The sequence below is a fragment of the Ruditapes philippinarum genome, unplaced genomic scaffold (genome assembly GCF_026571515.1).
Source record: "Ruditapes philippinarum isolate M1 unplaced genomic scaffold, ASM2657151v2 ctg4230_1_1_1_1, whole genome shotgun sequence".
Taxonomy (NCBI): domain Eukaryota; kingdom Metazoa; phylum Mollusca; class Bivalvia; order Venerida; family Veneridae; genus Ruditapes; species Ruditapes philippinarum.
In genome coordinates this window covers 41,778-61,782 of record NW_026853926.1, presented here as the reverse complement: position 1 = coordinate 61,782, position 20,005 = coordinate 41,778, and the positions used below count along the sequence as shown (strand labels likewise).

At 31.8% G+C, this 20,005-nt stretch overlaps 1 protein-coding gene across 1 annotated transcript; it reads right to left on the bottom strand.

The window, feature by feature from the left end:
- Positions 1 to 10,664: 10,664 nt before the first annotated feature.
- LOC132738398 (coiled-coil domain-containing protein 146-like) lies at positions 10,665 to 12,344 on the bottom strand. Its single transcript, XM_060725895.1, has 2 exons — positions 11,817 to 12,344; positions 10,665 to 10,953 (listed from the first exon to the last, which is right to left on the bottom strand). The coding sequence occupies exons 1-2, from the start codon at positions 11,942 to 11,944 to the stop codon at positions 10,665 to 10,667; spliced, it is 417 nt and encodes a 138-aa protein (XP_060581878.1). The 5' UTR covers positions 11,945 to 12,344.
- Positions 12,345 to 20,005: the final 7,661 nt, after the last annotated feature.

Genomic DNA, 20,005 nt, shown 5'->3' with positions numbered 1-20,005 from the left:
AAAAAAGATTCATGATGTATATTTAAAACAAAACACATAGATTAAATCCTTTAGCTTGGAAGGTATTTATCCAATTCTACATGCTTTACGTATGTGTTTTACACAATTAATTGACCAGGTATATGTAGGGGTCCTACGAAGTCAAGTTCGAGTACTTTTTCGGTGTAATGTTTGCACACGACATCCTAGCATTGACAGACAACCTCAGCAAATCTCCTCAACAAGTTTCATTGTCAGCATCCGAGGGCCAGCGGCTAGCAAAGCGGACTCTAGATAGTTTGATAGACATGAGATCAGACGACAGTTTTCATTCTTCATAGATTAAACTTCAAAGTTGGTGTTAACGATCCAAATGTTCCGCAGAAGAGAAAGGCGCCCACACGATTCGAGATGGGGCACGGTGTTGGCTACAACCCCGTTACAGTGCAGGACGTGTTCCGGCCTAAGTATACTTTGAAGCAATCGATCTTGCCATCGCCAGTGTTAAAGAGAGATTTGACCAACCGGGATATCGCGTTCTTCAAAACGTGGAGAATTTACTTAAAAAGGCCACACAACTTTTGAAGACCGAGTCCACTAGAGAACTTGGTTTTGTTTGTGATTTCTGTGGTAACGATATTAACCGAGACATCTTAGATGTGCAGCTTCACATTTTGACAAATCAGAAAATAGTACTGTTACTCTACCCGGCTTTTTGAAATTTGTGTCAGAACAGTCGGTGCTAGAACGAGCACTGTTCTCTGAGGTCGTTGTGTTGCTTAAGATTTTGTTAGTAATGCCTGCTACTAATGCTACCAGTGAAAGGACATTCTCGGCGTTCAGAAGAATTAAGACATACCTGAGATCGACAATGTCTCAAGTACGTTTGAACAATCTAATGGTGTTAACTGACAGATCCACTCAACTTACTTTGCCGATGAGTTCATCACTACCAGAGAACGACGGCGATGTGTTTTTGGAAAATTTACATCAAATGAGACTCTGTGTTGTGTAAGATTATTGTTAACAAATACAAGTTACTGCTAAACAAAAAGTGGTTATTGTTGACTCGTAATGAACTATTCTTCCATCATGTCATCGATTGTTATTTAAGCTTATACCAATGTGTGATTTATGCTAAACAATAATCCACGTACTGTAATATTTCTTTTATTTGTTTATTTATAATCATCAGATAAAAATGCATTTAAAGAATTATAATAACATCAGTTATTGTTTATTTTTCATTTGCCAAATATCAATTACATGTATTCATCTTTTATGTACACCTGTCCGTCCGTCATGCGAACCTTAAATTTCACCCTTAAAACTTACGACGCACTTAAATCTGTAAAAAATCGTTGACATATTACTATAACATGTACTAGCGGCAGGCTGTAAACTGTGCCAAATATACGGGAAAACGCCCCTGACAGCATCCTAGAATAAAAAATTTTCCGGGGGAGCATGCCCCCGTACCCCCCTACATTCTGCCTAAAACCAATCAAATTGGCCGCACCAATCACAAAATCGTGACGACGGGCCTGAATTACTCTGCCAAGACCCTCAGAAATTCTTAGAATTATTTCAGATTGGCGGTAGAAAAAAGATCAGTGACATCAGAATTTTTTTTTTTCAAGCTCACAAGTTTATAAAAGAATATCAGGCATTATTCTCTCAAAGAAATATAAAAAGCATTTATCAATATAAACATAAATAAAACAACATTTTCTCATATTCATTTTGTGTTTTCTAAGTTAATTTCAGGGTTAAACTGAATCACATTATTTGTTTACATTATCATAACATTGACAACTGTCCATTTCTTAGAAAGGGAAACAACCAAGATTAGCGGCGATGTCTATTTGCCGTATTTCCGGCAAAGTTACTTGAATGTTACTCGCCGTTATGCGATTGAGGCCCTCACATCAATAATTTCAATATAACACTTTGGCAAAAAGGCCAAATCCTCATTTTTTGTTTGTTTACTTGGCCCTGTATGTATTGTGCATAGGTAAAACCGGGCTATAACAAAGAGCTATTACAATGTTAACAGATGGTTTTGGTCCCATTATAACATGGGCAAAAGAGGGAAAAATAGCCGATTTTATGCTATAATAGATAATATGACAACACAAGAACTGTCGGAGGACAGTAACGCTCGACTATTCGAAAATTTGTCACAAGGGTGTTTCATTGAGTATAATAATGCTTACCTATACAGGGCTTGACACTAACTTTTTTTAGGGGTAGTCAGAAGGACTACCTACTTTGAGGATCAGGTAGTCCTTGGCAAATCTAGGTAGTCCTCATTGTAAAACATAAAAAAATGTTTCTTATTCTATTTAAATGCATTTTGAGTGTATGTATCTGAAGATAAGAAAACAATAGCATGAGATCTCTTGAAATTTATTGGAAAAAAATCACCAATAGATAAATCACATAGGATCTGGTAAAAGTTTGTAAGCTTTATTTTGCATGAGATGTAGGTTCCGGCTAGCCTCTGAGCTCTTCAAAGTCATCATCAACATTTTTTTACATATTTTTGTTATAAAATATGGCAGTGTGACACACAAAGTCAATAGCTTTTGAAAGGCCAGACATTACCTTCAGGTAAAGGGTTCTAGCCAGGAATTACTAAGGTGTGTTGCAAATAAAATTGCTAGGCAATCAGCTCAGCTTATATTATTGACAGCTTATAGGGAAAGGGAGAATATATTGGCAATATGAGCTAAATAAATATGTCAGTTTTAAATTTATGTAATACCTGGCTTTTGTATTAAAAAAATATTTCAATAGAGCTTACAAATCTACTTTCAGGTATAGATAATGTATGACCTTTTAGATGTGTTTATAAATTCAAAACAGAAGTAAAAAGCTTGGACAAGAACAAAATATGTTTGTCTTTACTCTAATTGATTTATTCTACAAACTTATTTTGTCAGACATATAACAAAATATCAGAATAACAAACTTTTACTAGTGCTAGTAATTCAGTTATTTAACTGTCATAGGGACATTAGATATTAATATCTGTTGTTCCTGATTTAAACACGAAATTAGAAATGTAAAGCCATTTTTAATCAAACTATATTGCCTTAGTTTTTTATGCCTCGGGTATTAGTATTTGTTAACAATTTTTTTCTTCATATACATGTATTGGCATTATTGCTTACATTTGCTTGTACATGATTAAGAATTGCTTACAACATTGTGAAGTTATGGCAAAGACAATTACAAAATTTAATACTTTAGAATATTTCTTTTCTCTTTTTTAAAGAGATTTAAACATTTTTCTTCTCTTTTTTTTTAAAGAGATTTTTTCCCAATAATTTCATGTCCGAATAAATTACATCCGAAATCAGATCTATTTCAGACAACACGTTTATTTTGGTTATCATTGTCAGTGTGATTTACATCAATCAACAAATCATATTTTTTTAAGTTTAAACCCTTGAATAGGTTCCAATATGAGCAAATATTTTCATTAAAATGTTTAATAGACAAATAATTCTATTGAAGTAGGCTGGAAAAATCGGCAATTAAGTTGGACTTCCGGTTTCACTTTTCGCCAATTTATAGAATCTATTTTGCGTCTGCTGTGACTGACACTAGTGACCCAACAGCTAATTATTTACTAGTAAGATGAATTTATCTTTCGTTTTGAATCATAGCCTAAAAAATGTTATTTTATTAATTATTTTAAGTGAATTTAGAGACATCAGGTCACTGAAATTTTGAGTAGCCCGACGGGATACCCAGCTTGGAAACTCGGGTAGTCCTTGGGGAAAATTGGTAGCCTCGGGCTAACGGACCATCGTTAGTGTCGAGCCCTGCTATATGAATACATAAAATTGTACAAAAAGGTACAAACCCTTCAAGTTTCAATACAATCATAGAGAACAAGTGTGTGAAGTTTCAATCCATTCCCTTCAGTAGTTATGGAGATACCAGCTTACACACAAAAACTTAACCACAAATTTATGAATCGAAAAAGGGGAATAATTATGCGAAAAAGTAAATCAGAGTTATGGGACTTGTGCCAATCATCTTAGATAATCACAGAGAACAAGTGTGTGAAGTTTCAATCCATTCCCTTCAGTAGTTATGGAGATACCAGCTTACATACAAAAACTTAACCAAGAATTTCTAAGTCGAAAAAGGGGCATAATTATGTAAAAAAGCAAATCAGAGTTATGGGACTTGTACCAATCATCTTAAATAATCACAGAGACCAAGTGTATGAAGTTTCAATCCATTCCCTTCAGTAGTTATGGAGATACCAGCTTACACGCAAAAACTTAACCAAGAATTTCTAAGATAAAAAAGGGGCATAATTATGCAAAAAAGCAAATCAGAGTTATGGGACTTGTGCCAATCATCTTATATAATCGCAGAGAACAAGTGTGTGAAGTTTCAATCCATTCCCTTCAGTAGTTATGGAGATACCAGCTTACATACAAAAACTTAACCAAGAATTTCTAAGTCGAAAAAGGGGCATTTTTATGTAAAAAAGCAAATCAGAGTTATGGGACTTGTGCCAATCATCTAAGAAAATCGCAGAGAACAAGTGTGTGAAGTTTCAATCCATTCCCTTCAGTAGTTATGGAGATATCAGCTTACACGCAAAAACTTAACCAAGAATTTCTAAGTCGAAAAAGGGGCATAATTATGTACAAAAGCAAATCAGAGTTATGGGACTTGTGCCAATCATCTAAGATAATCACAGAGAACAAGTGTGTGAAGTTTCAATCCATTCCCTTCAGTAGTTATGGAGATACCAGCTTACATACAAAAACTTAACCAAGAATTTCTAAGTCGAAAAAGGGGCATAATTATGTAAAAAAGCAAATCAGAGTTATGGGACTTGTGCCAATCATCTTAGATAATCACAGAGAACAAGTGTTTGAAGTTTCAATCCATTCCCTTCAGTAGTTATGGAGATACCAGCTTACATACAAAAACTTAACCAAGAATTTCTAAGTCGAAAAAGGGGCATAATTATGTAAAAAAGCAAATCAGAGTTATGGGACTTGTGCCAATCATCTTAGATAATCACAGAGAACAAGTGTGTGAAGTTTCAATCCATTCCCTTCAGTAGTTTTGGAGATACCAGCTTACATACAAAAACTTAACCACAGGGACGCCGACGCCGACAAATGGGTGACTGCATTAGCTCGATTATTCTACGAATAGTCGAGCTAAAAATAGGTATCAGGGCTTCCATTAAGTTTCAAAATTTGGAAGTCAGAGACATCAAAATCTCTGATATTGGAAGTCACATTATATATGTAAAGAAGGAAAAGCATAAAATCAAGGAGTAAATGACTCCCAAACTTCCATTTATGGAAGCCCTGAGGTATAGTATCATAATGATCATGTTATGACATCACAAGATATGTAATGACATCACAATAGATTATATGACATCATAATCTGTACACCATGACATCATAATTGATGATATGACATCATAATCTGTACACCATGACATCATAATTGATTATATGACATAATAATTTGTACACCATGACATCATAATTGATGACATGACATAATAACAGATGATATGACATCATAATTTGTACACCATGACATCAAGATTGATGATATGACATCATAATTCATACAACATGACATAATAACAGATGATATGACATCATAATCTGTACACCATGACATCATAATTGATGACATGACATCATAACAGATGATATGACATCATAATTTGTACACCATGACATCAAAATAGATGATATGACATCATAATCTGTACACCATGACATCATAACAGATGATATGACATCATAATCTGTACACCATGACATCATAATTGATGACATGACATCATAACAGATGATATGACATCATAATTTGTACACCATGACATCAAGATTGATGATATGACATCATAATTCATACAACATGACATCATAACAGATGATATGACATCATAATCTGTACACCATGACATCATAATTGATGACATGACATAATAACAGATGATATGACATCATAATTTGTACACCATGACATCAAGATTGATGATATGACATCATAATTCATACAAAATGACATCATAATTGATGATATGACATCATAATTCATACAACATGACATCATAACAGATGATATGACATTATATAAATAACACATGGGATTGTGGGTAACAGTAAAAACATCATCCCAAGGAAAATACTGTTACCATGTGTTATTTATCTATTACACTGAACAAAAATAGTGTGATGATCTGAAATTGTCAATTTAATCAAAAACAAGATAAAGCAAGAGTAACAATGACTAAACTGTTTTAAGTGTACTTTAGGCATACTTGAGAAGTTCTCTTTTTCGTTTATTATTCTTTAAGCAAGTGATGATTTTTACTAGTCATAAACATACAATCAGCTGTGTTTTATTTAGAACCCATTAATATGGTTATGATCTGTGAAATCTGATCCTTCTGTATCCAGAATACTCTTTGCGTGGTTTTTGACAAAATAACAATGATATCCTATGTCTGTCCACCATATCTGTAACGTTTCACTAAATAAAATTGTTAAATGTTCCTTTGTTGCATGCTTAAATCGCCTGAGACAAAATAATTCACATTGCAATTACTTCTGTTGAAAACGGATGTTTACTTTTTGACTATTCAATAAAAAAATATTTTATACGCAAAAAGCACTCCAGGGTGCAAAACAACTAAATTTTAAGGGTGTCAGTGTGGTGAACGTCAAAAATAAGAATGAATCGAGGAAAAAATGACGGCCATTTTATATCATTTTATTTAGAATTATTATAGACCACGTGACCAGATTTTATACTGTTAAAAAGTACTGTTACCTATGTAACAATACAAAATTCATAGTTACATGGTACACTTGCATTAACAGTTAGAATAACTCCCAGAGGCCTATGGGAAATTAAGATTACAAAAAAGTGAGGGGTAATAACATCATTTATCCACTATGACATCAGAATTTATATAGAAGAAGAAAATTTTATTTAACTTATACATTTACACGTATCTCGTTATACATCAATACATATAAAACATTTTGTCACGGTTGGTATTCAAATGAAAGAGAATAATTAATGTTTCAGTTTATACAATATGGAGAATAAGCTCTAATTAACATGAATTAGATATTGAATAACAGCAATTGTTCACTAATAAAGTGTCTAACAGTTAATATAATGAATATAGTTATAGTCTTAAAGTCTAGGATATGAATTCAATAAATCATTTCTTTTCTTATTGGCTAAATAAATAAATTTGCTAAGATTGGTAAGAACAGATTTATTGTTTGACTTAAGCATTTCTATGAATTTGTACATACTGGGTCTATGATAAAAATAACGTTTAATTAATCGAATTCTTAATTCATGGTAAACACTGCATATAAGAATAAAATGATACTCGTCTTCAATCTCAGAGCATTGACACACTTGGCATAATCTTTCCTGTCTATCTATTCTATTCCTACCATATCTACCTGTTTGAATTCTAAGATTATGCGAAGAAATTCTTAAACATGTAATACTACTCCTTAGATATTTAGATTTGATCGCATTTAAATAATTTTCAAAATTTAAATCTGTTTTTAGATAAATATAAAGAGTGTTTAAAACACTATTATTGTTAAAATCTGCTTGCCATTTTTGTTTAAAGCAATCCAAAACTCTTTGTTTAAAATGTACCAAAAATGCATTTATATTTATTTCATTTGGTTTCAAAAAAACATCTGAAAAACCATACTTTTCTAATAATATTTTAACATTGTATGTCCAATTTTTGACACCATTTAAACATTGTTTTAATGAGTTATTATATATCGTATTTAAAATAATATTATTTGTATTTGAAATTTTCAACCACTATTTTATCATTTGAACATATCTGTTTATATATAAAGGGTATCTTCCTAATTCTCTGTATACAGCACTATTGCTGGAAGTTATCTTAATGTCTAAAATATATTTGCAAAATTTGAGATGTACACTTTCAATATCTTTTGACTTAGAAAATCTCCATACAGGACATGCGTAATTCAGAATAGAGCCAACAAAAGAATCAAATAATTGTAAAGAAATATATGGTGATAATTCTACTTTATTGATATTACTTTGTAGAACGTTACATGCTTTTAAGGCTTTTCCAATAATATCAGGGTTCCCACAAAGAAGAGAAATAAAAATTCCCTGACTTTTCCATGACTTTTCCCTGACCAAAACCATTTTTCCCTGACCAATAACAGCGTCAAGTTTGCACAATCTTAGAGCATTTAATGTATTTTTTATACATGTATTTGGTCCTCCTCCTCCCAAAACAGCCAACCTTTTTTATTCATTTCTTTATTTTAAATTATTCAAGATAAAAAATACATGAATATTAGCGAGCAATTGTCATAAGTTACTTGTCTTGTTTACTTTCAACAAGTACGAGTACATTTATCCAAAATGTAAAATATTTGATAATACATGTTATGCTAAAAGATGTTTCATTCTCTTAAAAATACAAAGCAGTGTTATCAATGGAGGATTGACTAAAACAGGCCTGCATTTTAATTAAATATATGATAGTAATCAATAGAAACTGGTGTTAAACAAGAAACAATAAGCCAGGTAATCAAGTGGCTACATAAAAAGCAAAATGCAGTAAAAGCTAATAATACTACTAATAAAACTAGCTATGGCAGTGAAAAGTATCTCAAAGTTATGGTTTAATGCATGTGTGCAAAAACACAACATGGCACTAAAATGATTGGTACTTAATCGAAGTCCACCTAGTGTTTTCTCAAGTTTCTCAATATCTTTACTGGATTCTTTTATTACTTTTCTTTGACCTTGACCCTGAAGGCATTGCACTTGACATTTGACTTCACAAGCAAGTCCATGTTCATCTTTTTTCAGCCTCCTGAGCATTTTATCAGCCTCTTTCACAAGAACCAACCATAAACAGCTCAGGAGGCAAGGGATGCTTAAACTCCTTTTAGCTTCTTTAAAAGATAGTTACTGTTAATGCCGAATCTTCAGACAGAAGCATAATCAGTATATAAAAATAAAACAGATGCTCATAATCAAAAATAACAATAAAGATACCCAAAAACATGGAAGAAACTGCCTTAGCTTTTACTGATTTTGCTTCTTGCTGTTTGACAAAATCATTATTTTCTACAAAATTCCCTGACTTTTCCCTGACTTTTGCTTATTTTTCAAATTTCCCTGACCAATTTCAAAATTCCCTGACTTTTCCCTGACCTTGAAAAAAAATCATTTTTCCCTGACTTTTCCCTGACCGTGGGAACCCTGAATATATTGATTATGCAAAACAAATGAACCCGTATAATTTAAAACTACTCCTAAATACAGTCTAACTTGCCCATGCGACCACGTGTATTAAGCGACTTTTGTCTTAAACGACCACTTTAAATTCCCCCCGATCATTTTCTCTCTATATCTTTAATGTATTAAGCGAGTTTTGCTCAACGCGACCAGCGACCGCTAATTAGTCACCTAATTGACATCAATCTTTCCATTAAACGACCACTTTTACCTGTCAAGTAATTGTGTTTTTAGAGAACGCCACTTCGTTATGTCACAAGTGTCAGCAATCAAAACACAACAATAAACGTGTGAAAAACTCTATTTCCCAAACCGTTTTAGCGTATGCAAATGAAGTTAAGTATACACGTGACGTGTATTATCCAATAATATCAGATAAACAATGCAACGGTCCGCCCATACTGAGATGGTGCACACGCTTCGCATGTTGACATTTAGACTGCATTGAATTGACCTTGAACTTGATCAGCCATTAAATTAATCGTAACAAATAGATGTAGTTTGTTTATTTCAAATGAAAAAATGCACAACAGAAAACATCTTCACTAATAGGGTTTTCGTGTCGGAGACAAGGAAAAACAACGGAGAAGTTAAAAAAATTTGGAAAAAATGTCAAACATGTACGTAATGGATCAAAACTGATTTTGTCAATAAATATCAGAACGTTATTTTTACATTTGCATCCGTTTAGATTATCGGAGCGTACTTATTATTCAACATTTATATAAAAATGAATTTGAAAAACAACCCCATCGAATAAAAAAGATGTCATTTATAAATTTTGACTTTTATATCATGCTGACTGTCTTAAGAGACCGTTTCATTAAGCGACCGTTTTTGGTGTTTCCCTTGCCCGGTCGCTTAATACACGTTTGACTGTAGTTGAAATCATTAACTATGTCTAATTGTTCAATATTATAAAAAAGTTTTTTGTTCTGTCTCAATGGGCCCCTTTTTCTAAATATAATGACTTCTGTTTTTGAAGTATTAACTTGTAAACCCCAGTATGTACACTATTCATATAATAAGTTTAGACCGGATTGTAAATCTTCTATAAAATGTCCTACTAACACCATATCATCAGCAAAGAGTAAAATAATGATACAAAGTTCAAAAATTGATAATCCACAATTTAAACATGAAGTTCTAACATGATTTCATTTTTTTAATTACAAATGTTCAAACACATTACTGCCAGACTTTCTATACATGTATGTCAATCAGTGTTAAAACAATTATCCCTTTTATAAAAGTAGTTATCTTCTGAAAATAATTTTTCTCTTTTTTGTTTAAATGGAAATCTTTTCAAAAGCAGTTTAGATATTTTAACATATTTTTCATCATACCTGAGTAGTCAAAGCCTGTTTTGTTTGTTCCATTTCATTCTGTAATTCTTCTCTTTTCTTATGAAGTGTGTCATCATCTTTGGGTAATGAATCCATATGACCTTTTATTTTTTCATGAATTAATTTTGTATGATTTATTGTCTCTTCAGTAACCTTTATTTGAAGTTCAGCTTTTTTCAAGTTTCTAATATTACAGTCTTTTTCTCTCATCTTTCTTGAATGAACATCATGAGCATTTTTCTTTCCCAGATGAATATGGCGTAAGTTCAAGTCAAATGTTGCCCTGCAAACAGTTTTAACCATTAATCAAAAGGTAAAATTGTACTACAATTTTCAACAAATTATGCTAGCTAAGAAAGTTGTTTTAAATAAATTATTTTGTGATAAAATTCTATCAAAAATTATGGCTTTTGTCATTTTTTGCTATGCTATTTAACTGTCTCTAAAGTAACCTTGATTTTATTTTTATTAGCAGCTATTAAGTTGATCACACATTTACATTTCATAAAATTGCCTGTATAGCTAATCACTGTACCTAGGTAGTTAAAGTGGTCTACTACTTCTATTGTCTGACCGTTACAGGTCCATTTTTTGTTGATAAAAATACGCCCTCATTTTCTAAAGACAACAATTTTAGTTTTCATGGTATAAACCTCTAATCCTCATTTAAAGCAATATGTGTACAAAAGATCTAAACTAGTTTGTAAATCCTCAGAAGTTTTACCTATAATGGCCATATCGTCAGCAAAAAGCAATAAAATCAAAACAATATCATCAATCAATAATCCTGAGTTTAAATTATCTTGTATTTAAATATAATTCAAGGTCTTCTACGAATAGGGAGAACATTTTACATTTTGCATTTTACTTAAAATTTACAAAGCATTTTATATAAATTTATCTCATTACTGCCATTCCACAAATTTATCAGTGTCAATGTTGCAAAAAAACCCTCCTTAATTGTATCTGTAAGTCAAAATAATTCAAAACTGACAAAAACATGTTCATACATATTGCAGACCACACATACCTTACAAGGACAGCTTTATAAACAAACTTCTAAAGCTTTCTAATCAAACAAGACAACTTTGTAATCTTCTTGTACATGAAACATTTCTACATAAAATACTGTTCAAACTAACATACCTTTTCCCCATTAACACAGCTTCTCGATCTTTTACATATTTAAAATCTTTTTGTAGCACTTCCATTTCTCGATCCTTCTCGTTTCTCAATATCATTGTCCATGTCAAATTTCTCTTCCTCCAGGTCATGCATTGTATTTTCTATGTTTTTCTTCTGAGCTACAATATCTTGGAATTCTTTATCTAAAGCTACTAACTGATTCTGAAGCTCACTGAAAACAAACAAAGAGTAACTGTACAATAATCTTTCTTTTTAACTTATTAAAAAAAAGTCAAGTTATATTTTATATTGATCTAAAAATTTCAACAAATATTTTATTTTAAAAAAATCACATAAAGTAAATGAAATAAAAAAAAATGTTTTATACATTATTATGTCAGCTAAAACTTATAAGTTATTAGAAGGATTTTAGTTTATTCACCTTTAGTTAAAATTGGCTAATAATGTTCTTTGACTAATGAAATTTAACATTTACAAATGATCAGCAAGTTACAACATTTATACTTACATTAAGGCAATATACCTATGGTAATTGAAACAGTTGGGATTAAGTTACAATGTTCTTTAAGCAAAAAAATCCTTGGTCAAGACCTTACTTAAATAATTACTTTGTGTAATGAAAGAAGAATTTGTACACAAAGTTATTCAGGAGTGTAAAAAGTTTAAGATTTTTTTACTTCTTTTTTCTTCCCAGTTTATCAGCTTCTTTTGCAAATCTGGTTTGGAACAGTGTTAACTTGCACCAAATCACCCTGTCAATATATAAATCTGATTTTAAAAATTACATTTTATTATAGCCATTTCTTTTCTTTCTTTTTTTTTGTATAAGAATTATAAGATTATATAGTCTGTTGATCAAAGAATAATAGATAAAATTAAATGTCTGTTCAGGAATCACCAGGGTTTTTTCCCCTGAAGAATTAAATAAATTTTGACAAAATACTGAATATAATTGACAATCTAGATTTTTTTTTACAAAATGCACTCACTAAGTATCAAAATAACTCCAAAAAAAATTTTGTTTTTATTTTCTTAAACAAAAAAGTAATACTTACAATAAAAATTTGAAAATACCAACTATAACTTGTTTGTTAATTTTTTCAAAATGTTTTAAATTTCATAGAATTTTAAAACCAACTTTTGGCCTAATCTTTATCTTTTTCTCTTTGAAAAGTATATATAACAAGAGCTGTCACAGGAGACAGCTAAGCTCGACTGATAAAATACTGGACGCAGTAAGGAAAAAAAAATATGAAAGAAAAATCAATTATGTATAAGTATTTATTATATACTTAGAAATGAAATATTGAAAAATATTGATGAAATAAAATGCGTATTTTCATTTTCCGTATTTTCACTGTAAAAATTTATTTTTCACTGTAGTGAAACATATTTTCCGTATTTTCACTGGTGTCTTGCCGGACTACTTTCTTTTAAATTCTGCCAGTGCACAAAATTTAAGGGAAAGGCTTTCAAATTTTAATGTCAAAAAAGAGGAAAATGTATATAATAAACAGAAAATTCTAGCTTTTTCTATAAATACATGATTTATTTTCATCTTGTGGCATGAAAATTACCATATTTCACTCGTGGCTACTGCCACTCGTGAAATATTTATTTTCATACCACTCGATGAAAATAAATCATGTATTTAAAGACAAAACTTGAATATCCTCTATGTATTAAGTTATAGTAAAAAATAACATTGTTAACATAAATTCCAAGATCAAGGGGAATAATTCTAGAAATAGTCACACTAAAGCTATGAACCTTGTCACACAACATTTGTGTAATGATAAGAAATATATATTTGAAGTTTGAAGTAGATACCTGAAAGAGTAAAGAAGTTATAAAATTTCTTAAAGAAAATACTAAGTTCAAAGAAAGATAAATCTGTAAATATTGCTTCAAGAGTTATGATGAACATTGTCAAATAAAATGTAATTAATGATAAGGAATAAGTGTTTGAAGTTTGAGGTAGATACCTTTAAAACTAAAGAAGTTATAGAAAAAAATAACATTTTTCTAGTAAAAAATTCTAAGTTTATGGGGAGATTATTCTTGCAATATTGGTGCTAGAGTTATGAACCTTGTCACATAACATGTGGTTAATGATAAGGTACATATATTTGAAGTATGAAGTTTATCCCTTAAGAAATAAATAAGTAAAAGTAAAAAATATTTTTTTAAGGAAAATTCTAAGTTCAAGGGGAGATATACTGAAAATATTGGTTCTAGAGTTATGAACCTCAATGTCACATAAGATGGGGGTGATGATAAGGTACATATATTTGAAGTATGAAATTGATCCCTTAAGAAATATAGAAGTAACAGTAAAAAATGATATTTTTTAAGGAAAAATCTAAGTTCAAGGGGAGATAAATCTGAAAATATTGTGCTAGAGTTATGAACCTTGTCACATAAGATGGGGGTGATGATAAGGTACATATATTTGAAGTAAGAAGTTTATTCCTTAAGAAATAATGAAGTAACAGTATATAAATAACACATGGGTTTGTGGGTAACAGTAAAAATATCATCCCGAGGAAAATACTGTTACCCGAGGCGTAGCCGAGGGTAACAGTATTTTTACGAGGGATGATATTTTTACTGTTACACACAAACCCATGTGTTATTTATCTTATTACCCCCGAACAAAAATACTGTGATGATCTCAAATTGTCAACAAAATCTAACTGTAACAAAAACAAACCAAGAGTAACAATAACTAATTTTAAACTGTCCTTACCTTTTACGTTTTAAATGTACTTTAGGCCTACTTGAGAAGTTCTCTTTTTCTTTTATTCTTTAAGCAAGTGATGACATCTACAAATCATAAACATACAATAAGCTAGGTTTTATTAGATAACAAAACACTAACCCATTTATAAGGTTATGATCTGTGAAATCTGATCCTTCTGCATCCAGAATATTCTTCGCATGGTTTTTGACAAAGTGCATTTAGAAAATAACGATGATATCCTACAGATGTCTGTCCACCAACTCTATCTGTAACGTTTCACTGGTTAAAATTGTTAAATTATCCTTTGTTGCATGCTTTAATTGTCTGCATGTTCCAGTTTGACACAAAATTATTTACATTACAATTACTTCCGTTGAAAACGGATGTTTCCTGTTGACTATTCAACAAAAAGATATTTAATACGCGAAAGGAACTTTAGGGTGCAAAGAATAAATTTTATGAGAGTAATAGTTACTTTGGCGATGCCCTATCGTCGAAAATAAAAATGAATCGAGAACAAAATGGCGGCCATGTTATTTCATTTTATTTAGGAAATAGACCACGTGACCAGATTTTATACTGTTAAAAAATACTGTTACCTATGTAACAGTACAAAATTCTTAGTCACGTGGTACACTTGCATTAACAGTTAGAATAACTCCCAGAGGCCTATGGGAAATTAACATTACGAAAAAAGTGAGGGGTAATAATAAAAAATAGTATTTTTTAAGGAAAATTCTAAGTTCAAGGGGAGATAAATCTGAAGATATTGGTTCTAGAGTTATGAACCTTATCACATAAGATGTGGTTGATGATAAGGAACATATAATTGAAGTTGATACCTTAAGAAATGACACAGTTATAGTGAAAAATATTTTACTGCACAAAACTTTTTATCTGAAATCTAGACGCGGATGCCGACACCACCGCCGACGCCGGGGCGAGTAGAACAGCTTTCCATAAACTTCGTATAGTCGAGCTTAAAATAAAAGCCTCTTTACTTAAGAAAATCAAATACTTCTGTTACAGATTAAAAGATTATACATCTACAATTTTCACCGTTAGTGTATTGTACAAGAATGGTAAGGCTAACCTGAAGATTTTCCATTTTTTCAGTGAGTTTTTTTCTATTCTTTACTATCAATGCTGACTTTTCTGTCTATTAGATGTATTTAAATCTTCTTTAATGTTTTAACCTCTAGCTGTCTCTGAATAATTTCTTTCTTGATATCATCACATGCTTGTTGTAACTCTTTGATTTCCTTCTTGATTTCCTGAAATACCACAAACATTATATTACTAAAAAATTACAAAAGTACAAACTGCTAAATTTATACAATGGACCAGTCTTCTTTAAATTTCAATTTGGAATACTATTTAATAGTATATAATTACTTAGATGGAAATTTATTACAAAAACAACAACCCTTCAAATGTTTTGAAGATACCAACTTGCACATAAAAATTTAACCAAAGTGTGACAGCCATGCCAAGATAGATGCCGGCACCTGGGTGAGCACAATTGCTCAAGTTAAGTCAATAGACAAGCTAAAAATAAATATTACTATTTCAAATATATTATCAAATAATTTTGCTTTAAGACACATTTGCACAGGCAGAATTCCTGAAAACTATACAAATGTGTTGTAAAATTGTATTATTTCATATTGTCACATATCAAATGAGTATTTACTTGGAGCCAATGATTAAAGGTCTTACCAGCTTTTGGCATTCTAGAGTACTATCTTTCCATTAATTTCTTCTCCTCTGTAGAGTTACAATATATCAAAATTATTACATTTTTAAAGGAGTCAAAATAACAAACAACAATAAAGGATTACAAATACATGTGAGAGAAAATTAGAAATAATTATGGATGCTAACAAATAAATGTTAAAAAAAAGACAATAACACAAAGAAAACAAGAGCACCGTTAGGCGGAGCATTATATGCCCGTAAGTGATTTTCTTTTTTAGTAAAGATGAAGCATTTGTAAGACATTGGAATTAAATAAAGTATTACCTCCTTCAAATAACAATCCTCCTATGAAGTTTCAATATTGTGGGCCAAATGGAACTTAAGTTATGCCACGGAAACTGTTTTCAGTTTTAAGGTAATAATGTAAAGTAACCTTGACCTTTGACCTTGTGACCCCAAAATCAATAGGGGTCTTCAACTCAATATGGACAATTATCTTATGTAGTTTGAATATTGTGGGCCAAATGGAACTTAAATTATGCTCCGGAAACCAAATTGCTAACGGTCGGATGGATGTTCTAACAGTAGAGTAATAATGTGGCTACTCTATTGTTCTCTCTATTGTTCTTTTTAGCCACACAAAAGAAAACAGCAACATAAAAGCATTACAGAATAAATGATATCAAAGAGAAAGAACAGTTACCTATTGTCTATTTGATATTCCAGCTGGTACTGCCTTTCTTGTCCTTGTTTCAAGTCATTGTTATACTTTAACAGTTGTTGTCTCATCTTTGAAACCTCTGTGTTTGAACCATTGGTAAAATTGTCAGCTTTCTCTAACTCTATACGTTGACGATCAAGTTCAGCAGAGCATTCTTTTGCCTTAGACAGCAAACAAGTCTCATTCTCCATGGTACTGAAAAAATAAGGCATCAAAATCAGTATTATACATTAACAAGGTCGCTCACCTGTATAAAGGCACCCGGAGCGGGGCCAGTTTAAACCCTAGGGGCTTTTATTTGAACAAACTTGGTAGACACCAATAAGAAGATGTTTCATGCTAAACATCTAAGCTCTAGCTCATTGGGTTTTTTAAAAGAAGATTTTTTAAGTTTTTACTATATGCATATAGGGAAAATCAATGACCCCCTGGGGCGGGGCCAATTTTGACCCCAGGGCTTTTATTTGAACAAACTTTATAGACACTCACTAGAAGATGTTTCATGCTTAATATCTAAACTCCAGCTATTTGTGTTTTTTCAAAGAAGATTTTTTTAAGTTTTTGCTATACACATATAGTTAAAAAAATAATAACACCCCTGGGGCGGGGCCAGTTTTGACCCCAGGGCTTTTATTTGAACAAACTTTGTAGACACTCACTAGAAGATGTTTCTTGCTTAATATCTAAACTCCAGCTATTTGGGTTCTTTCAAAAAAGATTTTTTAAGTTTTTGCTATACACATATAAGGAAAATCAATGACCCCTGGGGCGGGGCCAATTTTGACCCCAGGGCTTTTATTTGAACAAACTTGGTAGACACCTATTAGAACATGTTTCATGCTAAATATCTTAGCTCTAGCTCTTTGAGTTCTTTAAAAGAAGATTTTTTAAGTTTTTACTATATGCATATAGGGAAAATTCAATGACCCCCTGGGGCGGGACCAATTTTGACCCCAGGGCTTTTATTTGAACAAACTTGGTAGACACTCATTAGAAGATGTTTCATGCTAAATATCTTAGCTCTAGCTCTTTGGGTTCTTTAAAAGAAGATTTTTTAAGTTTTTACTATATGCATATACTGGGAAAATCAAAGACACCCTGGGACGGGGCCAATTTTGACCCCAGGGCTTTTATTTGAACAAACTTTGTAGACACTCACTAGAAGATGTTTCATGCTTAATATCTAAACTCCAGCTATTTGTGTTTTTTCAAAGAAGATTTTTTTAAGTTTTTGCTATACACATATAAGGAAAATCAATGACCCCCTGGGACGGGGCCAATTTTGACCCCAGGGCTTTTATTTGAACAAACTTGGTAGACACCCATTAGAACATGTTTCATGCTAAATATCTTAGCTCTAGCTCTTTGAGTTCTTTAAAAGAAGATTTTTTAAGTTTTTACTATGTGCATATAGGGAAAATCAATGACCCCCTGGGGCGGGGCCAATTTTGACCCTAGGGCTTTTATTTGAACAAACTTGGTAGACACTCATTAGAAGATGTTTCATGCTAAATATCTTAGCTCTAGCTCTTTGGGTTCTTTAAAAGAAGATTTTTTAAGTTTTTACTATATGCATAAGGGGAAAATCAAAGACCCCCTGGGGCGGGGCCAATTTTGACCCCAGGGCATTTATTTGAACAAACTTGGTAGACACTCACTAGGAGATGTTTCATGCTTAATAATTAAACTCCAGCTATTTGGGTTTTTTCAAAGAAGATTTTTTAAGTTTTTGCTTTACACATATAAGGAAAATCTATGACCCCTGGGGCGGGGCCAATTTTGACCCCAGGGTTTTTATTTGAACAAACTTTTGCTTTACACATATAAGGAAAATCTATGACCCCCGGGGCGGGGCCAATTTTGACCCCAGGGTTTTTATTTGAACAAACTTGGTAGACACCCATTAGAACATGTTTCATGCTAAATATCTTAGCTCTAGCTCTTTGAGTTCTTTAAAAGAAGATTTTTTAAGTTTTTACTATATGCATATAGGGAAAATCAATGACCCCCTGGGGCGGGGCCAATTTTGACCCCAGGGCTTTGATTTGAACAAACTTGGTAGACACTCATTAGAAGATGTTTCATGCCAAATATCTAAGCTCTAGCTCTTAGGGTTTTTTAAAAGAAGATTTTTTAAGTTTTTCCTATTGGTTGCCATGGCAACCAGAGTTTTTAATGGAATTAAAATTTTTGAACAACTTTGAAAGGGGTCCACCTAAGGATCATTTCTGTAAAGTTTGGTTGCAATTGGCCATGTGGTTTAGGAAAGGATGTTGTTTGAAAAGTTTGACGCCATTTTTTGAAGGACGCACAACGCACAGACGCACAACACACGCAGAGTGATGTCAAAAGCTCACCCTTGAGCACTTTGTGCTCAGGTGAGCTAAAAATTAGTTCTTTGAAAATCATATCACATTCAGTTAAAAGATAAATTAAGTATCAATATTGCTGAAATTTAATTCATTTCATTGTTTATATAAAGAAGAAATTTAAAAATGCAATATTGAAATGGATAAAAATCAAAATGATAAAGATAACATACAGAATACATCTTAATTAAAGTCAAAATCTCATTTTTCCACAAAGTTTTTCAATAAACACATATATATACATGTACTTTTTTCAGTATCTTTCATTCAACAGCTGCTTTTAATTCTTCAAGTTTACTCTTTTATAATGTTTTTCTGTAAATAACTTGAAGAGTCACAGTAGATAATTTTTTATGACACATATATATACTGTCTTGACATCAATTTTCTTTTATCTTGTACATGTATCTTGTTATCAAAGCAGCATTTCTTACCTCATGCAAGCACTGTAATGCTGGAATTACTGACACATCTACATGACTCTCTTCTTGGTGTATGACTTTTGGGGGCAATGCTGAAATAGGCACAGCATACTCCATGTTGTGAGGGGAGAGTGTCTTCCTCCGCTTCCTGCATGCTTGCTCCATCAGCTGATACAAATGTGATATTTGTTTTAAGTACTGACAGAACTTGTATATTTTGGAAGCATTTATTAACT